Source organism: Danio rerio, chromosome 17, assembly GCF_052040795.2.
Source record: "Danio rerio strain M-AB ecotype USA chromosome 17, GRCz13ab, whole genome shotgun sequence".
Classification (NCBI taxonomy): Eukaryota; Metazoa; Chordata; class Actinopteri; order Cypriniformes; family Danionidae; genus Danio; species Danio rerio.
This window is the reverse complement of record NC_141037.1, coordinates 32,528,134-32,551,359: the sequence shown is the minus strand read 5'-3', so window position 1 is coordinate 32,551,359 and position 23,226 is coordinate 32,528,134. Positions and strand designations below refer to the sequence as shown.

The following is a 23,226-nucleotide window of genomic DNA, read 5'->3' as shown; positions in this document are numbered from 1 at the left end:
AAAAATATACCAGTATGCTGATGATACAACAATAATAGTGAAGGATAAAAAGAGTGTAAAAGAAGCCATGAAAAAAGTACAGGAGTTTTGTAAGGGAACAGGAAGCAAAATAAATGAAAATTTATTTTAACAGATTGTTTCCAATTTAGACAAGTAGAAGAACTGAAAATTTTAGGAATTTTAATTGGTAAAAATGAAAGAAAAGCAACAGAAAAGATGTGGGATGATCTAATAAGAGGAATAGAATCAAGATTAAATTTCTGGAGGATGAGAGAACTTTGCTTAAAGGGTAAAGCCTTAATATTAAATGTTTTAATGATATCAAAGCTATGGTATAAATTATATATAACAGAAATGCCATGTTGGATAGAAGGGAGATTGAAAAAGTGTGTTCACTATTTTTTTATGGGAGGGGAAACCCCCAAGAATTGCGTACAATACAATAATAGGAGCAACAGAAGAAGGAGGGATAGGATTGATTGATATTAAACAAAGGAAGAATTGTCTTAGAGTCAAAATAGTTAAAAAGCTTTTACAAGAGGAGAACTCAACAGAATGGAAAAAGGTCATGAAATATTTTTTAAACAAAGTTGGCAATTTTAACTTAGGAGAAGATATTCTTTGGTTAAAAACAAAAAACTGGATGACGGAAAAGTTAACAGGGTTTTATCAAGAAATTTTAAGTGCATGGGGAAAATTTTTAGACGGAGTATTTTACCAAGTAAAGGGAAGAGAAAACTTGTTAAATCAACCTTTGTTTTTAAATAAAAGTATTTTAAAAGAAGGGAAGGAACTATTTTTAAAAAAAAATGGATGGATGTAGGGATTTTAAGAATAAGGGATGTTCTTTATGATTTCAAAAAGGGATTTTAAACTAAGCAATATATAGTAGACTTAATGCAAGAAGCCAAAGAGGAATACAGTGTAAAGGAAAAAGAAAATAAACTTGAAACGGTCAAATGTGCCATACCAAAAGAATGGATTAAAAGAATAGAAAATATGGAAGAAGATGGGAATGAAAAAGGCATACATGTCAGTTTAAAAGGAAAACTTTGTAATTTTAAAGATTGTTTACTGAAAGACTTTTATGTTTATTTTAGAGATAGTGTATTTCAAGAACCAATAGCAAATAACTTTTGGGTACAAAGATTGAATAGAGTGAAAAAGGAAAATATATGGGTAAACATGAGAGGGAAAATAATAGAAAAAAGATTGGAATATTTTGAATATTTTATAAGACACAAGGCAATTTTTACTGAGTGCATTTTAACAAAGATACAGATAGAACAAAATGCAACATGTAAGGTATGTTTTTAAGAAGATGAAGGAATTTTACACCTGTTTTTACACTGTAAAGAATTAGAATATTTTTACATGAAATGCCAAAAAATGCTAAAAGATTTATTGAAATATTGGGAGGAAGAACAATCGGAATGGAATACTCTGGTGATGTTCGGATGGAATATGAAAAACAAAAACAAAATGTTTGTAAATCTTCTTATAATGATCATTAAAAAATGTGTGTGGGAAAGAAGAAATGTAGCAAAACAGGAAAAAGTTGTTTTAAATGTGTGGAATGTACTAAAACAAAAAATGGAAAGATACAAAGAAAGACTGTATTGGTATTTTAAAGGAGAAGATATGTTACCAAGCTTTTATGATGTGTTTAATGATGAAGTGTATAATGTTTAAAATGGTTTAAAGCGGAAAATGCCCAAAGAGGATGTTATTTTATGAAGAATGTTTATTTTAATGTATTTGTTTTGTGAAATTTCTTGAAGTGTTTAAATTTTAATGTGATGTGGTGATTTTTTTATTCAAAAAAAAAAAATTGCATTCGCCTGACACGCGAAAGGTCCACGCTTCGAAACCGAGCAGAAACAGTTCTCTGCTTTTTGGCGAGAAAATGATAACATCAAATACCCCCAAAAGAACGATTGTCAAAAGGGACCCAATCCAAAAGGGTATCTGCTTCCTGCATTGTTGCAAGTTTTCGTAGTGTACTGGTTCTCACGTTTGCCTCATACACAAAAGGTCCCCAGTTTGAAACTGACCGGAAACAACCTCTAGCTTTTATGACAATTGTTAAATCATGCTTCTGTTGATTACTGATGTTGCCTGAAAACATTCTTTTTGCAAAGCGCTGTGAGGCCATTAAAAGCACCTGTAGGGTTTCTGTAGTGAAGTGGTCATCATGTTCGCTAGCCACGCGAAAGGTCCATGGCTCGAAACCGAGCAGAAACAGAGCTTTGCTTTTTGGCAAGAAAATTATAGCATTAAATGCCCCCTTAGGACGGTTGTCAAAAGGCACCCAATTCAAAAGGGTATCTGCTTTCTGCATTGCTGCAAGTTTCCGTTCTGTACTGGTTATCACATTCGTCTCACATGCGATAGGTCCCTAGTTCGAAACTGGGTGGAAACAACCTCTTGCTTTCATGACAATTGTCAAATCATGCTTCTGTTGAGCACTGACGTTGCCTAAAAACATTCTTTCTGCAAAGCGCTGTGAGGCTAGAATTTTGTATTCTACTCAGTGTTTACCTGCCCTGGTTCTGTTGCAAACTTGCGTAAAATCTGATTTCTTTCAGCTTTGTGTTGTGAATGAGCAGGTGGCCAGTGCGTTTGCTGGCCCTTCACGGTGCAAACCGCACAAGACAGTTCTATAAAAATCACTTTAAAAACTTGAAGAAGCAATCATGTGGTTTCTGTAGTGTAGTGGTTATCATGTTTGCTTTACACGCAAAATGGCCCTTGTTCGAAACTTGGTGGAAACATACATTTTGCGGACACTTTTGAGCAAAGCGACTTCCAATAGAGGAGTTATTCAGTTTTGTTTTGTTTAAAAAGTGGGATATTCACCGGGGGTCAGGTGTACTCGGAAGAGCATGGAACAGTGAATGATAACATTGTGGAAAGTAGTGAACAGACTCTCTGCGATGGCACCACAAGATGGTGCTCACACCCCAACTTGAGGCTCCTGTGATTATCACTATGACTTCGCATGCGGAAGGGTTCCTGTTAGAAATTGGGGCGAAGTATGCAGATTTGCTTTCATGCACATTCTTAGTTGGCTCTCTGCTCACTGGATGATTCTCGCTACAAAGTCCTTGCTCCGAGCGAGGCAAACGACGTGTATGCTAAAACCGGCAGGGAGCTTGTCACACTGAGTATGCTTTGTCCGCTTGATCAACAAACGCGGACCCCTTGTTTTATCTTGGGAGGCCTAACTTGCCTGCTAAAAGCACCTGTGTGGTTTCTGTAGTGTAGTGGTCATCTCCTTCGCCTAACACGCGAAAGGTCCTTGGTTCGAAACCGAGCAGAAACAGTGTTCTGCTTTTTTGGCAAGAAAATGATAACAACAAATACCACCTTAGGAACGATTGTTAATAGGCACCTAATTCAAAAGGGTATCTGCTTACTGCATTGGTAACAGTCTCCATAGTGTAGTGGTTATCACGTTCACCTCATGCACGAAAGGTCCACAGTTTGAAACTGGCCGGAAATAACCTCTAGCTTTTATGACAATTGTTAAATCATGCATCTGTTTACTACTGACGTTGCCTGAAAACATTCTTTCTGCAAAGCGCTGTGAGGCCATCAAAAGCACCTGTGGGGTTTCTGTAGTGAAGTGGTCATCATGTTCACTTGACACACGAAAGGTCCATGGCTCGAAACCGAGCAGCTTTGCTTTTTGGCGAGAAAATGATAGCATCAAATGCCCCCTTAGGACGGTTGTCAAAAGGCACCCAATCCAAAAGGGTATCTGCTTTCTGCATTGGTGCAAGTTTCCGTAGTGTAGTGGTTATCACGTTCGCCTCACACGCAAAAGGTCCCCAGTTTGAAACCAGGTGGAAACAATTTCTTGCTTTTATGACAATTGTCAAATCATGCTTCTGTTCAGCACTGACGTTGCCTGAAAACATTCTTTTTGCAAAGCGCTGTGAGGCTAGAATTTTGAATTCTACTCAGTGTTTACCTGCCCTGGTTTTGTCACACGAAAGGTCCCCAGTTCGAAACTGGGCAGAAACAACCTCTGGCTTTTATGACAATTGTCAAATCATGCTTCTGTTCAACATTGACGTTGCCTGAAAACATTTTTTATGAAAACCGCTGTGAGGACAGAAAGAGGACCTGTGGGGTTTCTGTAGTGAAGTGGTCAGCACGTTTGCCTCATGTGCAAAAGGACAACGGTTCGAAACCAAGCAGAAACAGTGCTCCGCTGTTTGGCGAGAAAATGATAGCATCAAATGCCCCTTTAGGACGATTGTCAAAAGGCACCCAATCCAAAAGGGTATCTGCTTTCTGCATAGGTGCATATGTCCGTAGTCTAGTGGTTATCATGTTCGCCTCACACCTGAAAGGTCTGCAGTTCGAAACTGGGCAGAAACAACCTCTGACTTTTATGACAATTGTCAAATCATGCTTCTGTTCACCACTGACGTTGCCTGAAAACATTTTTTCTGAAAAGCGCTGTGAGGACATAAAAAAGACCTGTGGGGTTTCTGTAGTGAAGTGGTCATCACGTTCGCCTCATGTGCAAAAGGTCAACGGTTCGAAATCGAGCAGAAACAGTGTTCTGCTTTTTGGCGAGAAAATGATAGCATCAAATGCCCCCTTAGGACGATTGTCAAAAGGTACCTAATCCAAAAGGGTATCTGCTTTCTGCGTAGGTGCAAGTTTCCGTAGTGTAGTGGTTATCATGTTTGCCTCACACGCAAAAGGTCCTCTGTTCGAAACTGGGTGGAAACATACATTTGGCGGACACTTTTGAGCAAAGCGACTTCCAATAGAGGAGTTATTCAGCGATTCAACAAGATGAGGCAATGCATTCGAGAAGTGCTTTTTATTTATTCCAAGTGACTTGTTTGTACTCAGAGAATTTAGTGCTGGAGTAGGAGTTTTGTTTTTTTTAGAGAGAGGGATATTTACCGGAGGTCAGGTGTACTCGGAAAAGCGTGGAACAGTGAATGATAACATTGTGGAAAGTAACGAACAGACTCTCTGCGATGGCACCACAAGATGGTGCTCCTGTGGTTATCACTATGACTTTGCATGCGGAAGGGTTCCTGTTAGAAACTGGGGGGAAGTATGCAGATTTGCTTTTATGCACATTCTCAGTTGGCTCTCTGCTCACTGGATGATTCTCGCTGCAAAGTCCTTGCTCCAAACAAGGCAAACGATGTGTATGCTAAAACCGGCAGGGAGCTTGTCACACTGAGTATGCTTTTCCGCTTGATCGACAAACGCGACCCCTTGTTTTATCTTCGCAGGCCTAAATTGCTCATCAACAGGATAAGAGGGGTTTCTCTAGTGTAGTGGTCATCACATTCGCCCAACACTCGTATGGTCCTAGGTTCGAAACTGAGCAGAAACAGTTCTCTGCTTTTTGGCAAGAAAATGATAACATCAAATACACCCTTAGGAACGATTGTCAAAAGGGACTCAATCCAAAATGGTATCTGATTACTGCATAGGTGCAAGTTTCCATAGTGTAGTGATTATCACGTTCGCCTCACATGTGAAAGGTCCACAGTTCGAAACTGAGCGGAAACAACCTCTGGCTTTTATGACAATTGTCAAATCAGGCTTCTGTTGAGCAGTGACGTTCTCTGAACGTCCCTCTGCTTTTTGGCGAGAAAATGATAGCATCAAATACCCCCTTAGGAACCATTGTCAAAAGGCACCCAATCCAAAAGAAACTGAACTGCACATTTTTGCCTGACATTGTTCTTCAGGTAGTTTTATGAATGGATGGAGAGGAGATGCAGCATAAGTTAATTTTTGTAGATGAGGCTGGGTTTAACCTGACGAGAGCATGGAGTGGAAGAAACTTTGGCCACAGGGCTATAGTCAATGTCCCAGGGCAACTTGGGGGAATTATACAGTAACACTTTGTGCAGCCTTTACAAAGAATGGGGTCCTCCACTGCCATGACCATATGGGCCCTAACAACACAGCACATATACTTACATTCTTGGACCAATTGCACAACATAACAGCAGCAAAGCAAATCGATCATATGCAATACATTGTTGTCTGGGACAATGTGTCTTTCCACTGTTCTGCTCTGGTTCAGAACTGGTTTCAGCAACATCCACATTTCACTGCCCTATATCTTCCAGCACACTCTCCATTCCTTAACCCTATAGAAGAGTTTTTCTCGGCATAGTGGAGGAAGGTATATGATCTCCATCTCCAGGCTGAGGTACCCCTCATCCAAGCCATGGAGGAGGCCTGTGACCAGATGGGGGTAGCAGCAATACAGAGATTCTACATTCAAGACATTTCTTTCCAAGGTGTCTTGCTAAGGACAATATTGCAATGTTGATAATTCTTTGCCAGATTCAGCTAGGCAAAGAGACAATGTCTAACTTACAGTTCAATACGCAAAGTGACATGTTACAGTACTTTGAATCTTTATGCCAACATGTTGGACATGTTGAGGAATAAATGAGTTTCTTCAGTGTGCAGCGTTGGTCTTGAGTAGTTTTTGGTGAATTTACTTTATATTTGTACTTTGTTGATGGTAGCCTACTCCAATCATAGGGAAGTAGAAGTGCTAAAAGTGTTTTAGGTTTATCACAGCAGAGTGTAACTCGTTCAAACAGAGTATAGTAAATGTGAAAATGTGTGTTTCTTATGGTAAAAAATTGTGGTTTTTAAACAGAAGTGTATAGTTTTTATGAGAGTGTTTAATTATTCAAAGGATCTGTAGTGTTTTGCTAATTGGCTGTGTGGTTGTGCTAATTGTGTGTATTTTTTTGAACACACTGGCCCTGTTTTGAAAATCGCTAAAGGTGTTTTGAAAAAGTGCTTAAGCAATCCAAAAACACTGTAATAGTAAATATGCCAAGACCCAAAGCATGAGTGCAACTCATCTGTGAGATGGTAACCTCAAAACTAAAAAGAAATTACTCACAACTCTTCTAATCTTCAAACTAATGAAAATTAAACTCTGACAACTCTTTCTCTCAAATTTAAGATTCATTTTATTTTCCAAACATTCTCCTCTCAATTCAATCCCATGCAAAGCTTGCTGGGAACTACACATCCTTAATGGCATATCCATTATTAAAATGTACTTAAAACTACTGGGTTTGCAATGATATTTACTTACAAAATTGTAATTTTCGACAATTAATTATTTTCATTCATTTTCTTTTGGCTTAGTCCCTTTATTCATCAGGGGTTTCCACATCAGAATGAACCACAATCTTATCCAGCATATGTTTTACACAGCGGATGCACTTCCAGCATCTATCCCAGTACTGGGAAACATCCATACACACTCACAGTCACACTAGTTTATTCAATTCACATATAGCGCATGTCTTTGGACTGTAGGGGAAACTGGAGCACCTGAAGGAAAGCCACATTAACACAGGAAGAACATGTAAACTCCACACAGAAACTCTATACTGCCAACTGACCCAGCGGGGACTCTTACCAGCGACCTTCTTGCAGTGCTAACGACTGAGCCACTCTTCGACAATTAATATTACATTTAAAAAATTATCTGAGTAAATCTATTAGATTTTACTACATCAAAAAGTATTTTTTAGTATATAATTAAACTATAAAACATCAAAAAACTGTTATTTAAGATTACCTGTGTTGTTTTGACCCACATTTGGTTAAAATATAAAAAGAAACCCAACAACTGGGTTAAAAATGTAATAATCATTTAGGATAAAATAGCTTGAAACAACAGTATTTTTAAAATAATGTATACTGTCTGAACTTGAATGCACATGTGACACTGTTTCAACAACAACACAAGTCATTGTATTAAACCCACAGTCACAAAAGTCTCTCACGCATTAGCATCCACTGGTCAAAGCAGAGTTGGACCGGCTCATCTGCTTTAAAATAACCAGAGTGCAGCATTTGAATCCAGGAATGGAGTCTCTGAGTGTAACACAGGCCGCTCAGATTAAATGGATCTCCTTCAGAGGCAGGAGGGAGGGTGTGAACATATTTATCCTCCAATAGAGGCCCAGGCCACGAGGGCTCGATATGCATTCTTTGCATCCCATGGTTCTCAGCAGGACAGAAGCCGAGAGGAGTCCGCAATCTCAAAGAGCGGCTTGTTTTTTCCTTTCAGATTTTCCCAGAGAGAGATTTTCCACAATGTCAGACTGCGAAGGGCTTCCGATGGGTGAGTATCCAGTGTCAGGGAAATTAGGGTTTATCCTGCTTTTGGCCTGGCTCCACGCGGACAGCTCATCCTGCAAATATGTTCTGATATTCTGCTTGATGAGAGTGTAAAGGTTTTGGCCATATAAGGCTGCTCTCAGACTGACCAGAGACTGTCATTTTACTCATGTGCTTCAGCTCTGTTGTGAAGTGTGTTATAGTAGAGGATTTATCTGGATCATGCATCACAGCTGAACATGGTTATTTATAACAGTGCTGTGATGTCATTGGCGTCTTCATGGCAGTTCATTTATAACATGCAAACATAAGAAGGGATCATTTCCTTCACATAGAGTGTCTAGGAAAGTCTGATCACTGGCTGGCTCTCTTTAAAACAATCAGATATAAATAGATTTCTCTCTTCTGGCGTGGAAGAACAGTATTGTTTATCAGGTGTTTCTACTGCTCAACACTCTGAAATATATAGACCCTGTCACACAAATAGTTGTTTTTATATTTGAAACTTCTATATTACAGTAAAAGCACATTCAGTCAGTTTGTATCTTCAGTGAATACTGCGAGGAAATGGAACTCCATCCCACCAACAATTAGAGGACTCTTCGTTCTTTTCAGTTTCTTGTTAAAATTAGTTATTGACAAATCAAAAGTATCAACGGTAGTTTTGTATTCTTGACAGTAGACCTACTTGTACTGTTTGTTCTTGGCTTTGTTGTCTTATCGCCTTTGTTATTTCTCTCTTTTTCCACTTATGTCCTTTTTTTTTTTTACTTCTCTTTGTATATTTATATAGATATATACAATATTTGTGCTATAATGCACATGATAATGTTTCCATCCTTTAAATATAAAATCTCAGCTCTTGCCATCAAAAAGATGTTTTAGGCAGCCTCAAGTAAAGAAAAATATGTATGTGTCCTTTGTGTCGACTGCCATAAAAATTTTAAATAAGTACGTATAGGGTTTTGATTGAGTTTTTAATTTGATTTATGTAATGACATTGAAGATATTGTGTTGCTTGTTTTTCTGTGATATGTGTAATGTGAATGCTGATGTGGTTGTGTGGTTAAGCCAGATAAATTTCCACTTGTGGACAATAAAGAAAGTAAAGGTGAAGTATGCTTTGTTTATTTTTAGGTGTGACTTTTTAATGATTTGTCAACGATCTACATTTGTTCACATTGTCCCAGTAAACAAATAAACTACACTAAAGTACTGACAAAGATGTCTTTTTTAAAGAATATTAATAACAGTTTAGGTTGGGATGGTGGCTTGGTTAGCACTGTCACCTCACAGCAAGAAGGTCATTCGTTCGAGCCCCGGCTGGGCAAGTTGGCGTTTCTGTGTGTAGTTTGCATGATCTACCTGTAAACTGGCCATAGTGTATGTGTGTGAATGAGTGTGTCTGGGTATTTCCCAGTTCTGGGTTGCACCTGGAAGGGCATCTGCTGCGTAAAAAAATTTGCTGGATAAGTTGCCGGTTCATTCCGTTGTGGCGACCACTGATGAAAAAAGAGACTAAGCTGAAGAAAAATGAATGAACACTAATAACCTGTTGCTGAAAGGTTCTTAGAGGAGGTTCTTAGTTGAGTGTTGAAAGTCTGTGTATTTGATAGTTGAGCTTAGGAAAATGTGTAATGAGGTGGTTTTCACAGTTATTGATTTGTAAAAAAAAAATCATATTATAAACACACACACACACACACACACACACACACACACACACACACACACACACACACACACACACAAATAAGCATTTTAGCATAAATGGCTTCTGGACGATATGGTTCTAAACCTGGGGTGTCCAAACTCGGTCCTGGAGGGCCAGTGTCCTGCAGATTTTAGCTCCAACTTCCCTCAACACACCAGCAAGGATGTTTCTAGAAAGGCCAATAAGAGCTTGATTGGTTAGCCCTGGTGTGTCTGATTGGGGTTGGAACTAAACTTTCATAGCCACCGGCCCTCCAGGACAGAGTTTGGGCACCCCTGTTCTAAACAAAAACCCTGCAGTCTGTAGTAAATGCCTGTATTTTGTGATTTGATATAGCAAACTCAAATTTAAAAAGCATAAATGGCAAATTAGTGTGCTTCTGTTTTGCCCCCAGGTATGGATATGCTATGCTGAATATTTAATCTTTTGAAGGTTTATTATGGGAATGAAATCAGTGCATTCTCTTCCAAATCTCTGTGGGTGTTATCAGCAGTCACATGCAATAAGTCATTGCTGCTTTTGTGTTTGCCAAGGCTCTGTTCTGGCACATGATGGTGTTCACATATTCGCAAAACATCGGTTTAGATAAGCTAAAGTGTCTATACCTACCCTGTAAATGATTTTTGTAAATTACGTAGTATTTAACTGTAATGTGAACTGTGTTTTTACTGTAGGACAAATGCTTTGTTACAGTTGCATTGTTGAAATTACTGTATTTTACAAATATACAATACTTTCAATACATGTACAGTAAAATCAATGGTGCTGTAAATACAGTATTTTTGTTGTAATTGATTAGTGCTGCCAGTAAGTTACTATAGATTCAACAGGACATTGTTATCAGTACATTAATTTGTTCTGCTATATTAGTACTGTTAGAAGAGATAATTCAGTTATTGTTAGTCTTTGATCATTTGTGCAGCCCACATTAGTGGTTTCCCATTTATGTCATAGTTTGTAAATGAGTTCATATATCTTCAATTTAAAGTAGCCTGTGCCTAAAGTTTAGTTATTGAATCTCCAGAGAGAAGTTGTGCAGTAGTTTCCAGTCATGAGACACATAAACAGATAACCTTGAGCTGTTTACAGAACTGATTAATTAGGATGCACTTTGGAATCCCTTTCATAATTGTGAAGAACTTCTTTGTTTAATGAAGCTCAGAGTTTAATGAACCCATTTTGTGTAATTGTTGGGCCTCTGTGAAGGAGGCTTTGTTTTCTATTGACTAAATCTTAAAGTGCTGCAAATGTACTGTGAAGGGCACACTTACAAAAAAAAAAAAAAAAAAAAAAGATTTCTGCAAAATTGTTGCAAACAATATGGGCTAAATTTAAACAAGCAAATTAAATTTAGTAATGTTCAACTTAAATTATTTGTTTAAATTCAGACTCAAACTGAAATATTTTTTATAACCACCTACAAAATATGAATAAATCTAATGATTGATTTTTGAACATTTTTTACACTGCATAAATAATCTCATATAACCAGATTTAATATAGCCTACACTGTGTGTGTAATTTCAAAATCAAAATCAATACAGTTGACTATATTTAAATAGGATAAAACTGAATGAAAACTAAATTACTTTTTAATTTATTTTCTATTCCATAGACTGTTGAGTTTTGCAAGTCTTCATTACTTATTTTATTTTGTCTATTGAATGTTGTTCAAATAGTCTAGTTTTACACTTGTCCACAAGTTTCATTGAGCAAAATACAACATGAACTTACATCAAAACAAGGGAAGTGTATAAAATTTGTATGTGTGAAAAATACTTATTTATATTAAAATGTACTTGTTTATTTAAAAAAAGACCCGTCCCTTACTTTTGGCGCCATTTTCACCACAAACTTTGTTTTGGCCAATAAAGCGTTTGCTTAAAAGGCTAGATTGAATGTGACATGATATCCGAGAAAATGCAAAAAAAAAAAAAAAAAAGAATAAAAATCAAGGTAAGCCGTATTTTTATATTTCCTTGTGTTAAGTACGATAGATGAGCAATTTTGTTGCGTATCAATGATGCTGCTGTTTATATTTTGGAGAAATGCTAGTTAGCTATTAGCCTTGAGCAGCATGACCACGGGGTCATTTTTGTTCATAACATTTAACGTTGAATGTAATTTCACCAAAGAATGCCATCAAAACCACAATGAAGTGAAAGTATTGATGTTGTTTCGAGAATTACAGAATATGGCACTGCTTTTTTTTTTTTTTTTTTTTTGCTTTTTTGTAGACATACAACTAACCTAGCGACAGTCTGTTTTATTACTTTATATACTTTATATTTTATTTCAAGTCTACAAACACAAAAGCGTACATGAGCGAGAAAACATTCGTTGTTTGTTAACTTACAACAATATGCTTGCGCATTTATCTAAAAATGGACTATTAACTGAAGAAGTTTCTTGCTTGTACCTGCTATTACCAAACCACTAGATGTCGCCAGAACCCTTCAAAACAGCAATAGTTTACACGCCCATCTGCTGAAAGGTCAGATAATTCACAACAAAGCAGAATTATATTAATAATAATGATGAAATTTAAGTTAGGTTTAGTTTAACTGTGTGGCATGCTAATACATGACATGGTAATAGATTATTGTACTCTGTACTATTGTGCTTTTTATATTATTGTAGTCTTGAATGGCATGACAGGCTTTAAATAGCACACTGTCATTTTTAAATATTCCTTTTTGGGATCTGACAGAAGTGAAGGATTATTAAACATCCAGCAACTTTCTTTTTAATCTCATTATTTTACTGCCTCGCCCTGCATTCAGAAAATGCTAAAGTGATTTTAGACGTAGAAAATCTTGTGCTGAAAACACATCATAATCCGTATGATTATGTCACATGGCACATATCTTTAATAAATTAGATTGGAATTGCAGGATGTTTTTTATATTGCATTTGTGTATTTTGATTATAAAGTACGGTTGTCTTTCATGCATTAAATTGGAAATGCAGGATTTTTTTTTTCTATCGCATGTGTGTAATATGACAGACTTCACTCATCTGGTGTGAGGAGGAGCATCACCATCCGTAATGCGATTTCAGTCTCTTAGTGTTGGTGGACACTAAGTGAGTTATTCAAGATAGTATATTGATCGGCCAGAGTAAACCTGGCTATCTAAGACTGGCAATGTAATGTCAGAGTAAAAGCAAGCATTATGATCCCACTGTGGAGAAAAAACACTCAAGCTTTTGTTAGATCTAATTAGGATCCTTTTAGAGAAATGTGATTTATGAACCCTTTGTTTTACGCTGATCTTTAATTGGTTGGATCATTGAAGTTGTCATATAATTGCATGTTCTAGATATTCTGTAACAATTAACAAGTCTCGATACACCAATTAATAGGAATATACTGTTACCTTTTTCTAAAATAACTAGGAATGCCTGATAAATTGGTATTATATGTAATGGGTTTTTTCGTTTAATAGATTGCTTTTTGGAATTTTATTTGTGTGATTATTTAGTTAATCTGTGAAAAATACTAATTACAACTGCATACTAATGCCCCGGTCAGATTACACGATTTAGGCACGATTTTCTTGATGTAGGGTGTCGCAGGGAAAATCATAAACGACAAATGGGCGTCGTGACACAAGATTCAATCGTTTCTTCTCATGTAATGTGGCATTGTTCACGACAACCGATACTATGTCTGCGAGGCCTCACGACACTGACGCAGCAAGTCTAGCATATTTAATTTTTCCCCCAACTTCACGACGAGTTCCGTCACATGGTTGACACTGTACAATAGGAGCTCATCATTTCTCAAATATATCAGAAAGTGCTGCTGTTAATGCACTCATCAGGTAATCAAAAATAGGCTGCATGCTTTTTTATAGCTTACTTATGGGTGGGTCATGGGTGAATAAGATCAATTATTGGTTGAACAAACTTGAACAAATTATTGTACTATTAAATGTATAAAATTAAAATTTTTGAAAATCTTTTCCAACTGGGATATTCAAAAAAAAAAAATCCTTGGCATTTAGCCCTGTATAGATCTAAAAATGTATTCATACTGATCTTCAATTTTTTTTTAAAAGTCTTAAATTTAACTTGGTGTAACCTGCAGAAACCCTGGTGATGTACATGAATGTATAGACCTACCGGTGTTCAGAAAGAGGTCTGCATTGTTATAGCGGTCTTTAAAGAGCATCTTGTATGTTCTTTCTAATATAGTAACGGGGGGGAGGGGATGGAAGGGGGCTCCGTGTGTTCAGCAGCCACGTCAGATATGATTAATGTTTTCCCTGCCTCACAAGATATGGAGCAGCGCAAGCAGGAGAACATACTCTTATATAATCATAACAGACGAATGAACAGTTAAATCACATGTCATACAACTGACATATATTGATTTTTAAACGAGACATGTGTTTTCTTGTCATATACCTTTCAGTTGTAAGATTTGGGGCTTTTTTGGCTTTTCATTAAAAAAATCTGTCTAATTGAAAGAAAAATGACATGTTTAAGTGTTTCTTTTACCACAGTATTGGTTTGTGTTTGTAGAAAGCAATTATGGCAAACTCTAAAGGCCGCCTCCTCAAAATGTGTCTTTTGCCATCACAGTCTCCACCTCAAGAATAGTTATTTACACACACTTTACAGTTTTAGTCATATCTTTGTGGATAAACAATTTATTTGATTATAGCATTTTATTTAGCAATTTCATTAAAATAATTCACAATTTAAAATAAAGTTGCTAAATATAATGCTAAAATGATTTTGTATTTAGTTGGGCTTGTATCCAAAGGTGCAGTTTAGAATGCTACTGACTAGGCTTGGGCGGTATCCAAATTTTGATACCGTCAAACCGCCTCCATATTTTACCCCGGTTTCCGGTATTACCGGCGTAATAAAAAAAAAATTATGACGTAAGGCTCAGACAGCGTCACCAAACTGTTGGCTTGAGCCTAAACCATTCAGAAACTGAATACCTTCTATGCGACCTTAGGCTCGCGGAGAGAGAGAGAGAGAGAGAGAGAGAGAGAGCGAGAGAGAGAGAGAGAGAGAGAGAGAGAGAGAGAGAGAGAGAGAGAGAGAGAGAGAGAGAGAGAGAGAGAGAGAGAGAAGCGACGCACAGCACCTCTCTCTCTCTCTCTCTCTCTCTCTCTCTCTCTCTCTCTCTCTCTCTCTCTCTCACACACACACACACACACACACATACACATACACACACATCTCTCCCGCGATTTATTCAGAAATTTACTCCCACACCATAAGAAATCTGGCCGGCTCCCGCGGGAATGCAGAGCTGTAATCGGGCCATAAAAATTATACCCGATAGGTCCCGAGTCCGACAGGTACATTTTGATCGACAGCTTTATAAAGCGCGAACCCATTTACAGCCCGACATTATTCAAATATGCTCATGCACAGCTCTAATGCATTTTTTCAAGAATGAGTCATTTATATGTTTTAACATCATTTATTCGTAACAAACGTAGACTAGGCTATATGCACTTGAAAGTTGGAACAAAGAAATAAAGTAAGTCCTCTGTAACATCGTAACATCTCAGCACTCTATAGGTCTAGGTACATGCACTTAGCCTTTAAATTGGCCAACACACAAATGAAAAAAAATCTTTCTTAACAAATCAAATTAAAATAAACTCTAAATGGTGACGGGTATTTTGGCAATAACGAAATTAAGATAAAGGCTCTGCGAGATGTGTTTCTCCACTTCTCTTCACAATCTGGCATTAAGGCGACGGTGAAGTTGAATATTAAAATAATATTGCCACCATTAGCCTGTATACTCTGTCTACATTATGATTATATGGTTTAATCAATATTTATTTATAATTGACAAACCCTTTACTCACCAAGATTAGGCTACGTGTGTTTGTGGAGAAACATTTAAATCCACAGGCTTTAGCGCAGTCCTGCGCTCACGGGGTCCAGCAGCTGAACACCCTTTCCTGCTGCTACAGGTCGAGATACAGAGTTCTGATCTGGCTGATTTTGCAAGTTTTGGGTTGGATTGTTTGTTTATCTTCTACCAGTCAGGAACATCCATTTAATTTACCATGACAGCAGTTTCACTGTAGCGAGAGGCCACGTCTTTTTACCTGTCAGCTTGCGGTTTAATGCTCTACCGTAATACGCAGTGTATGAGCGACCGCGAAATACCTGCGGCTGGAATGCGCTCTTTCTGAGCTAGTGACTAACTTGACCGCCGTAATAATTCGCTTTTTTTACTACTTCATCATTTGTTTTACCTTTGCAGGGATGGATTTTAATGCAGGGATTTGGATTTTTTCGGGTCTCGCCGGGTTCGGGCAAAGATATTTAGCTCTAATGCAGACCTCTCGTTCATATTAACCACGTCTCCCTTCTGTTCAGTCGAAACTGCCAAACTGCAGGACACTTTGAAGCGCGACACGTCACTTCACCTCTCCCTCTCGCCCTCTCCTTCTCCCCCCCCCCTCCCTCTCCCTCTTCCTCTCTCTCTCTCCTCCACACTGTCCCGTGATGACAACCACACATACGTTTTTGTAGGCATTAAATAAAGGATATTTAATATTTTATGACGGTATAACGGTATTGAAACTGACACCGTTGCTATTTTTAGATCCCGCGGTATACCATAATACCGAAATACCGCCCAAGCCTACTACTGACACACATTGAATGTAGTAACCAGTAACCAGTGCTCTCACCACCATTATTACCATGACTGAGGTTAGAGATCTTGTTCCGGGTGTGTGTTAACAGTGTGCGTTCATTGGTGTGCAAGAGTACAAATTCAGAGTATGGGTCACTTCACTACTCGGGCAGGCCACATGTCACTTCATTTTCACATTCACTTTTTTTCAGTTTTCTGAATTATGGAGAGATGTAATCTAAATTCCTGAAATAACCTCAGTAAAAATGTTAAGATAATGAAACAAATATGTGACCCTGGACTACAAAACCAGTCTAGTTGGTTAAAAAAGAGCTTTTTTCTACTGATGCATACTTTGCTAGGATAGGACAATATTTGGCCGAGATACAACTATTTAAAAATGTTGAATCTGAGGGTTAAAAAAAAAACCCAGACAAAATCCCATTAAAAGTTATCTATATTAACTTTTGATCAGTTTACTACATTTGAGTTTTGATATATTTGACAATATACATGTATAGTTGACAATATATATTTATTGTCATTCTGCTACTTGTGTGGACATACAGTGGAATGAAATGGCGTCTCTCATTACCACACTGCTACAAAAATAAACATATTCATAAATATGAGCACAACACTGGACGTAAGAGCTATTTTAAATCTATACATGACTAACATACCGGAGCAGTAATCTTACTACACTAACTATTCATATACTATACATAATTACACACAACCTAAGCCAGACTACATAAGCACTAAGACATAGTGATATCGTGGTAGGAAGCGATATATACGGTAGAAAATAAAACGAATGAATCATAATTTTTTATTTAAAATCCTAACAATGTTTGGCATCAAAGAATAACAATTTTAAGAAATCAAAGTAATCAATGAACTTTGAAAGTGTGGTAAGAACTATAAGATGTTTCCCTCCTATTGTTACCACCATCAACAGACACAATATGTTCAATCATTCATTCATTTTCCTTCGGCTTAGTCTCTTTATTAATCGGGTTGCCACAGCGGAATGAACCACCAACTTATCAAGCATGTGTTTTACACAGCGGATGCCCTTCCGGCTGCAACCTAGCACTGGAAAACATTCATACACACTCATTCACACACAAACATTACGGAGAATTAAGTTTATTCAATTATATATAACATGTCTTTGGACTGGGGGGGAAACCAGAGCACCTGAAGGAAACCTACGCAAACACAGGGAGAACATGCAAACTCTATACAGAAATGCCAACTGACTCAGCCGAGACTCGAACCAGCGACCTTCTTACTGTGAGGCAACATTGCTAACCACTGAGCCACTATATTGGCACAATATGTTCAAATTTGGTATATTTAAATGGTATATTTATGGTATATTTCAAATTTGGAATATTTGATTCTATTTGGCCACCATGATTCATCTTGAAGACTCATATCTGTGGATTGTAGCTCGTGTGCATTATAGCCATGTCAACAAGATGCTGGAGTGAATTTATGAGTGCTGATGTAAGCTTTTATGACATCATCATCATCATCATGTGAATGGGAGTAGTAGGGGGTGCACAGTCACGCTCCTCTGCCTGTTGGTCCCTCATCCAGAAAGCAGGGGCTGTGTGGAGGCAGGGTCTGGAGCAGGTGGTGGTCCCGGGGTTTGAGGAGAGTAACGCCTCGGGGGAGTCTGCATGGCTGGATGCCCCGTCCACACCCTCACCAGCTGTGGATCGAGTCTAGACCGGCCAGAAGTGCTTGGAAAAATTTGGGAAATGCTGAGTGTTAGGTTGAATCTGAGAGAACTGGACTTGTGTGTTTGTTTGTTGTGAATATTTGCGATAGTTAATGGTCTTGGATGAGAATTGATTTGATGTAGATGTGGGTGAATTTAATATAGTTTTTTGAATGATGATGATAATTGATTATAATTTGCTGAGTGTGTTTTTGTGCTGGTACCTTGGCAGGTTTAGGGAAGTAAATGATAAATAGATGATGCTAAAACCACCATTAGGAGGCAAGGCAACAGGTTCTGTCTTAATATGTGAGGTTTTTTAATGATTCGTTTAAAATGGCTGATTCATTTAGAAACAAAGTATGTGATTGTCTTTATGAATGGATCATTAAATTATAGGTTTAGCGGATTCACTCAGAAACAGATTCATTTGGTCTGTTATAAACTTTTTTTCATTGCCGAAACAGAAAAAAGAATCTTTTTAACTTCACATTTTTTCAAACTGCTGTGTAATAATGACATTTGTGATCTTGTTCTATCAGGATATCTGATGTAAATATGTAAGCTTTAATTTGGTTTGATAATATGCATTGCATTTGGACAATTTAAAAGGTGATTTTCTCAAAGTTTTTATGCATTCTTAGAATCCAGATTTTCAAAAAGTCATATATCTTGACCAAAATATTGTCCTGTCCAGCAAACCAGGTTATTTTATTATTAATATACATTTCCTATTAGTCAAACCTTGTAATAGTTATCTTGATAATGCAATAACTAGGCCTGTAACTAATAATTATTTTAATATTGGATTAATCTGTCGATTTTTTTTTTCTTCAATGAATCGGATAAAAAAAAAGCATTTATTTCCAACCCTTCATTCAAAAACATAATTAAAATCTTTAGAAAGTGCACAAACATCCATGAGCTCTTATAATAATAATAAAATATAAAATGGTCCTGTTTTTAATCCAAATATCTAAAAAAATCTTAAATCAAGATGCATACTTGACATATAAAATTGCTTACAAAATGATGTCTTGTTTTCCAAAAAAAAAAAAAAACACCTCAAAATTAAGTGATTATTTGCTTAAAACAAGCCAAATTATTTGCCGATGGGGTATAAGAAAAATAATCTTAATGAGATATAATCTCAAACAGAAGTTTTAAGCATCACTTAATTTATAAATTCACCAGTTGCTTCCAAAATACATGCAAGCAAGTGGTTCACCAGCTGGGAGAGGAATAGATTGAACTTTATTGTTACTTTCAATAACGTGTATCTGCTATGAATATTACACATTGATAAATTTTATTTGAATGGATTGTTAGACTTCCATAGACTTTCTTGTGTTTTTTACAAACTCTAAATGTATTGTTTTACTAGTACTTGTGTGTATTTACATGTCTAAAACATGAAATAAGCATTTGGTTGGTTAAAAACACTGCATAACTGTGATAATATGACACGTCTTTCTCTGGCTGAGTGCCAGCCAACGCACTAAAGCTCAGTTTGAATTTTTCACGTCATGCTTGTTATCGATTTTTTTTTAATCGATTCGTTGTTGCAGTCCTAAATATAGCTTCTTTCTAAAAATCATAGATGCATGCACTATAACAATATATATATTGATTAATGTTACATTTATATGTCGGTAACATTTTTTCATAGTCTGTGGTCCATGAGCGCAACTGAGTGATTATGTGCATTTTTTGGGTTATCGTCTAATTAAAAAACAAATGTGGTAAATATTGTATAATTATTGATGCACTGGTATTACACTTACATGTTTGTAATAATTTAATTTTTTTCAAATGTCAAAATGAAGATGAATAAGCAATAAATATGTAAATTACATGAAAGTAGGAAACTGTTACATGGTTTCCGCTACATTCATTCTTCCATGGCGGGGCGCCACATTACAACTACTCATTCAAATCATTCAGTCCTGTTTTTTCTTTAATAGCGGGTGATAATCGCACCAAAATGTAAAAGGTAGGTTAATTATAACAGAGCGAACTTTTCTGTAACCATAGTAGTGCTGTGCGTCATTTGTTTAACCCTTTAAGGTTATGTGCTGACTGACCTGACAGACTGACAGGTGCGTGATGTGTGAGGCCAGTAAACACAACGTATAGCTGTTTCACTTTACTTCAGGACGCATTAATGCCACTCTGTAGGTCTATTGGAGACATTCATAAATATTTCTAGCAAATCTTATAAATGTTGGAGACATACTTGTTACATAAACGCACTAAATCGCACTTCTGCAGCATTTATTTGAGAGCACACAAGAAGATCTGCGCTTGAGCAGCCTATATTTGAGGGGGCGTGCAGGAAGTTTTGTGCACAAGCAGAGGAAATCGGCGCACAAGCACAGAGATTCGCATGCTCCAAGGCTATTACATAAATGCGATCACTTGTAATGCTGCGCTCACGACATTTGTCATTAAAATAATGCCACAGGTAGTTGGTAGATTGGTGTAAAAAAGGCCTGCCGCCACAGCTGGAAAAAATCCCAGAAGAAACACTGTGTTATGATCACCAGAGATGTAGCCCACGCAGATCGCTGGAGAACACTTCCTTTCATTCAGCTGAACTACATATCACTTCATGACCCGCAGTCACACACCAGTTTCAGCTCTTTATTACACACACACACACACACACACACACACACACACACACACACACACACACACACACACACACACACACACACACACACACACACACACACACACAAAACTGATGCTGTTCAGGACTGATCAATAGGACTATACACGCTCCAAACACATTTGTCATTAATCTTGTTATTCATCTGTATTCTACCATCTGGACCTGTATTGAACTGTGCCTGCCTGACAATGCTATTAAATTGCATTTGGATCCTACTCATGTAGTTACATCCATCATTACAGAAACAATAGCAATTTCAAATGGTATACTGCAGTTTTAAGGAGAAAGTCAAGCAATGTTGACTGATGAAAACTGCATTACAATTTTTCACCACAGGAAGGCTTTAATGTATTCCAGTTTTTTTTTTTGTTTTTGGTTTAAACCAAACATAAAATGAAAGTATCTATCGCTCATTGTATTGATCATGCTTTCCCAGCTACTGCTTATTTAATGTATTCAGTATTAATTGCTGTAAAAAGATGAAACCATTAAGCTCTTTTTGTAATGGTGCCTAGAAGCTGATTTCATTTGGCCCAGACTTTTCTTTCTTTCTTAATTCTGCTGAACTTATTCTTTCCACTCAACTGGTACTATTTCGCCTGCCAAATTAATCATAGTTGTGTATGATGTCATTTAAATGATGTCACCGTGGCTTGTCCAGCATTGTTTGACTCATACTGATGTGAACCGATGATGTTTAGAGCACTTACTGAACACATTGTCTGTGTGCTGTTCTGTAGTTTTCTGTCTGGATTTTCAGTTAATTCTGTAGATGTGCCTAGAGGAATTTAAGAGCTATTTCAATCCTAAAAGCAGATGATCCGTGTTTAGGGGAAAGAATGAATGTGGGATAGAGAATTATGAACTTGAGAAACCTTACTGAATATTCATACTGGTGCTTCATTGTTGCAACGCAACTAATTATATTATTTTTGTTTGCATTGCTTATAAATGTTAGTGTCGGCACAGTTTTTTTCTTTTTGTAGTTCTGAATGATCCCCAAATCTGTGTTTAGTTGATACAAAGCAGTAAAATATTAATATTGTAAAATATTATGACAGTTCAGTTTACTTTTTACATATGTTTTAAATGCTCCATATTTATTTCATGGCAGAGCTTAATTTTCAGTTCAGTCTGGAAAATCATGCTAGAAATATGCAAGCAAATGTGGTTAAGTTTGAGACATGGTGCTGAACTGTGTTGGCTGAAAAATTGGCCTGTCCACTGCCACTGTGCTAAATCATGCTAGTTGTGTGGTAAACAATGTTAGAATTGTGATGCAGTGTGGTATTTTAGAACATGTTAGCCAAGGTGATTAAAATGTTAGCAGTGTGACAAATTATGCAAATAACATATATGTAACATTTATGTGAAATGTGCTAAAACAAACAGCTAATCTTGTGGAAAGTGATCTTAAAAACATGTTAGTAAAGCAGTGTATTAAAACAGTATAAATGTGTGAATCATTTATATTCTAGCTAGCAAATGAGTATTAGCATTAATGTCATTATATTAATGTTAAAACGTGATAGAGTGCTAGTGGTTGGAATTAAAAGTATATGTTCTGTGCCAAACGACTACTTCAGTGTATAATTTTGTGCATAATCTTGTTACAAACATGGTATAAGTGTACTAAAACCTGTTAGCAGTGTGTTAAACGCTGTTCTAAAGCATGTTAGCAGTAAGGTAAATAATTTCTTTAAATGTGCCAGCAGAGTGGTAATCATGCTAAAACATGCTAGCAATGCTCAATGTTTTGACTATGAGAAAATATGTAAGAAATATGCTAGCAACATTTTTAAAAACATGCTAACAATGTGTTAAATCGCCTTAGCATTGTGGCAAAACTTTAGCTATTAAAACAAGCGGTAAGATGATAATGAAAGATGATTATCCAGTATTCATTTATGTATCCATCAAATACTATCCATCCATCCATCCATCCATCTATCCATCCATCCATTTTATTTAGTCAGTTAGTTATTTTCAGGGCTTGTTTGTATATAATTGACCTGTACAAAATGTCATTGCCAGTAGAAATTATTGTATGTCATCTCTTCACATTATTCATTAACAGTATATAATAATTTGTTGTTATATAATAGGATGCTTGCACGTGTAAGATGTTGTAACACGCTTGTTGAATATGTGATTCATACAAATTTGACTAAAATATGAACAGACGTTGGAGCAGAGAAAAATGCAGCTGCTATTTTAGTTTGGACCTCAGGCAATGAATGGTCTCTGTTACCCTGAGATTAACAGCACAACCTCCTGACACTGCTTATGACTTGCTTTTTAATGCTGTTGTACTACTGGAGGAG

General features: G+C 36.9%; 1 protein-coding gene across 23 annotated transcripts in view; it reads left to right on the top strand.

Moving 5' to 3' along the window:
* The window catches only part of eml1 (EMAP like 1), a 120,750-nt gene that overhangs the window by 2,931 nt on the left and 94,593 nt on the right, over positions 1-23,226 (top strand). For 12 of the 23 annotated variants that reach the window (XM_087289548.1, XM_087289547.1, XM_087289546.1 and 9 more), the window contains exon 1: positions 11,703-11,824. Coding sequence is in view for 11 of the 23 variants with exons in the window: in XM_087289529.1 (XP_087145655.1) it covers positions 8,017-8,158 (142 nt within the window). In the remaining 12 variants the exon portion in view is untranslated. Of the gene's footprint in view, positions 1-6,978; positions 8,159-11,702; positions 11,825-23,226 lie in introns of those variants that run through there. The other 11 variants (XM_087289529.1, XM_087289528.1, XM_087289526.1 and 8 more) reach the window with 2 other exon arrangements.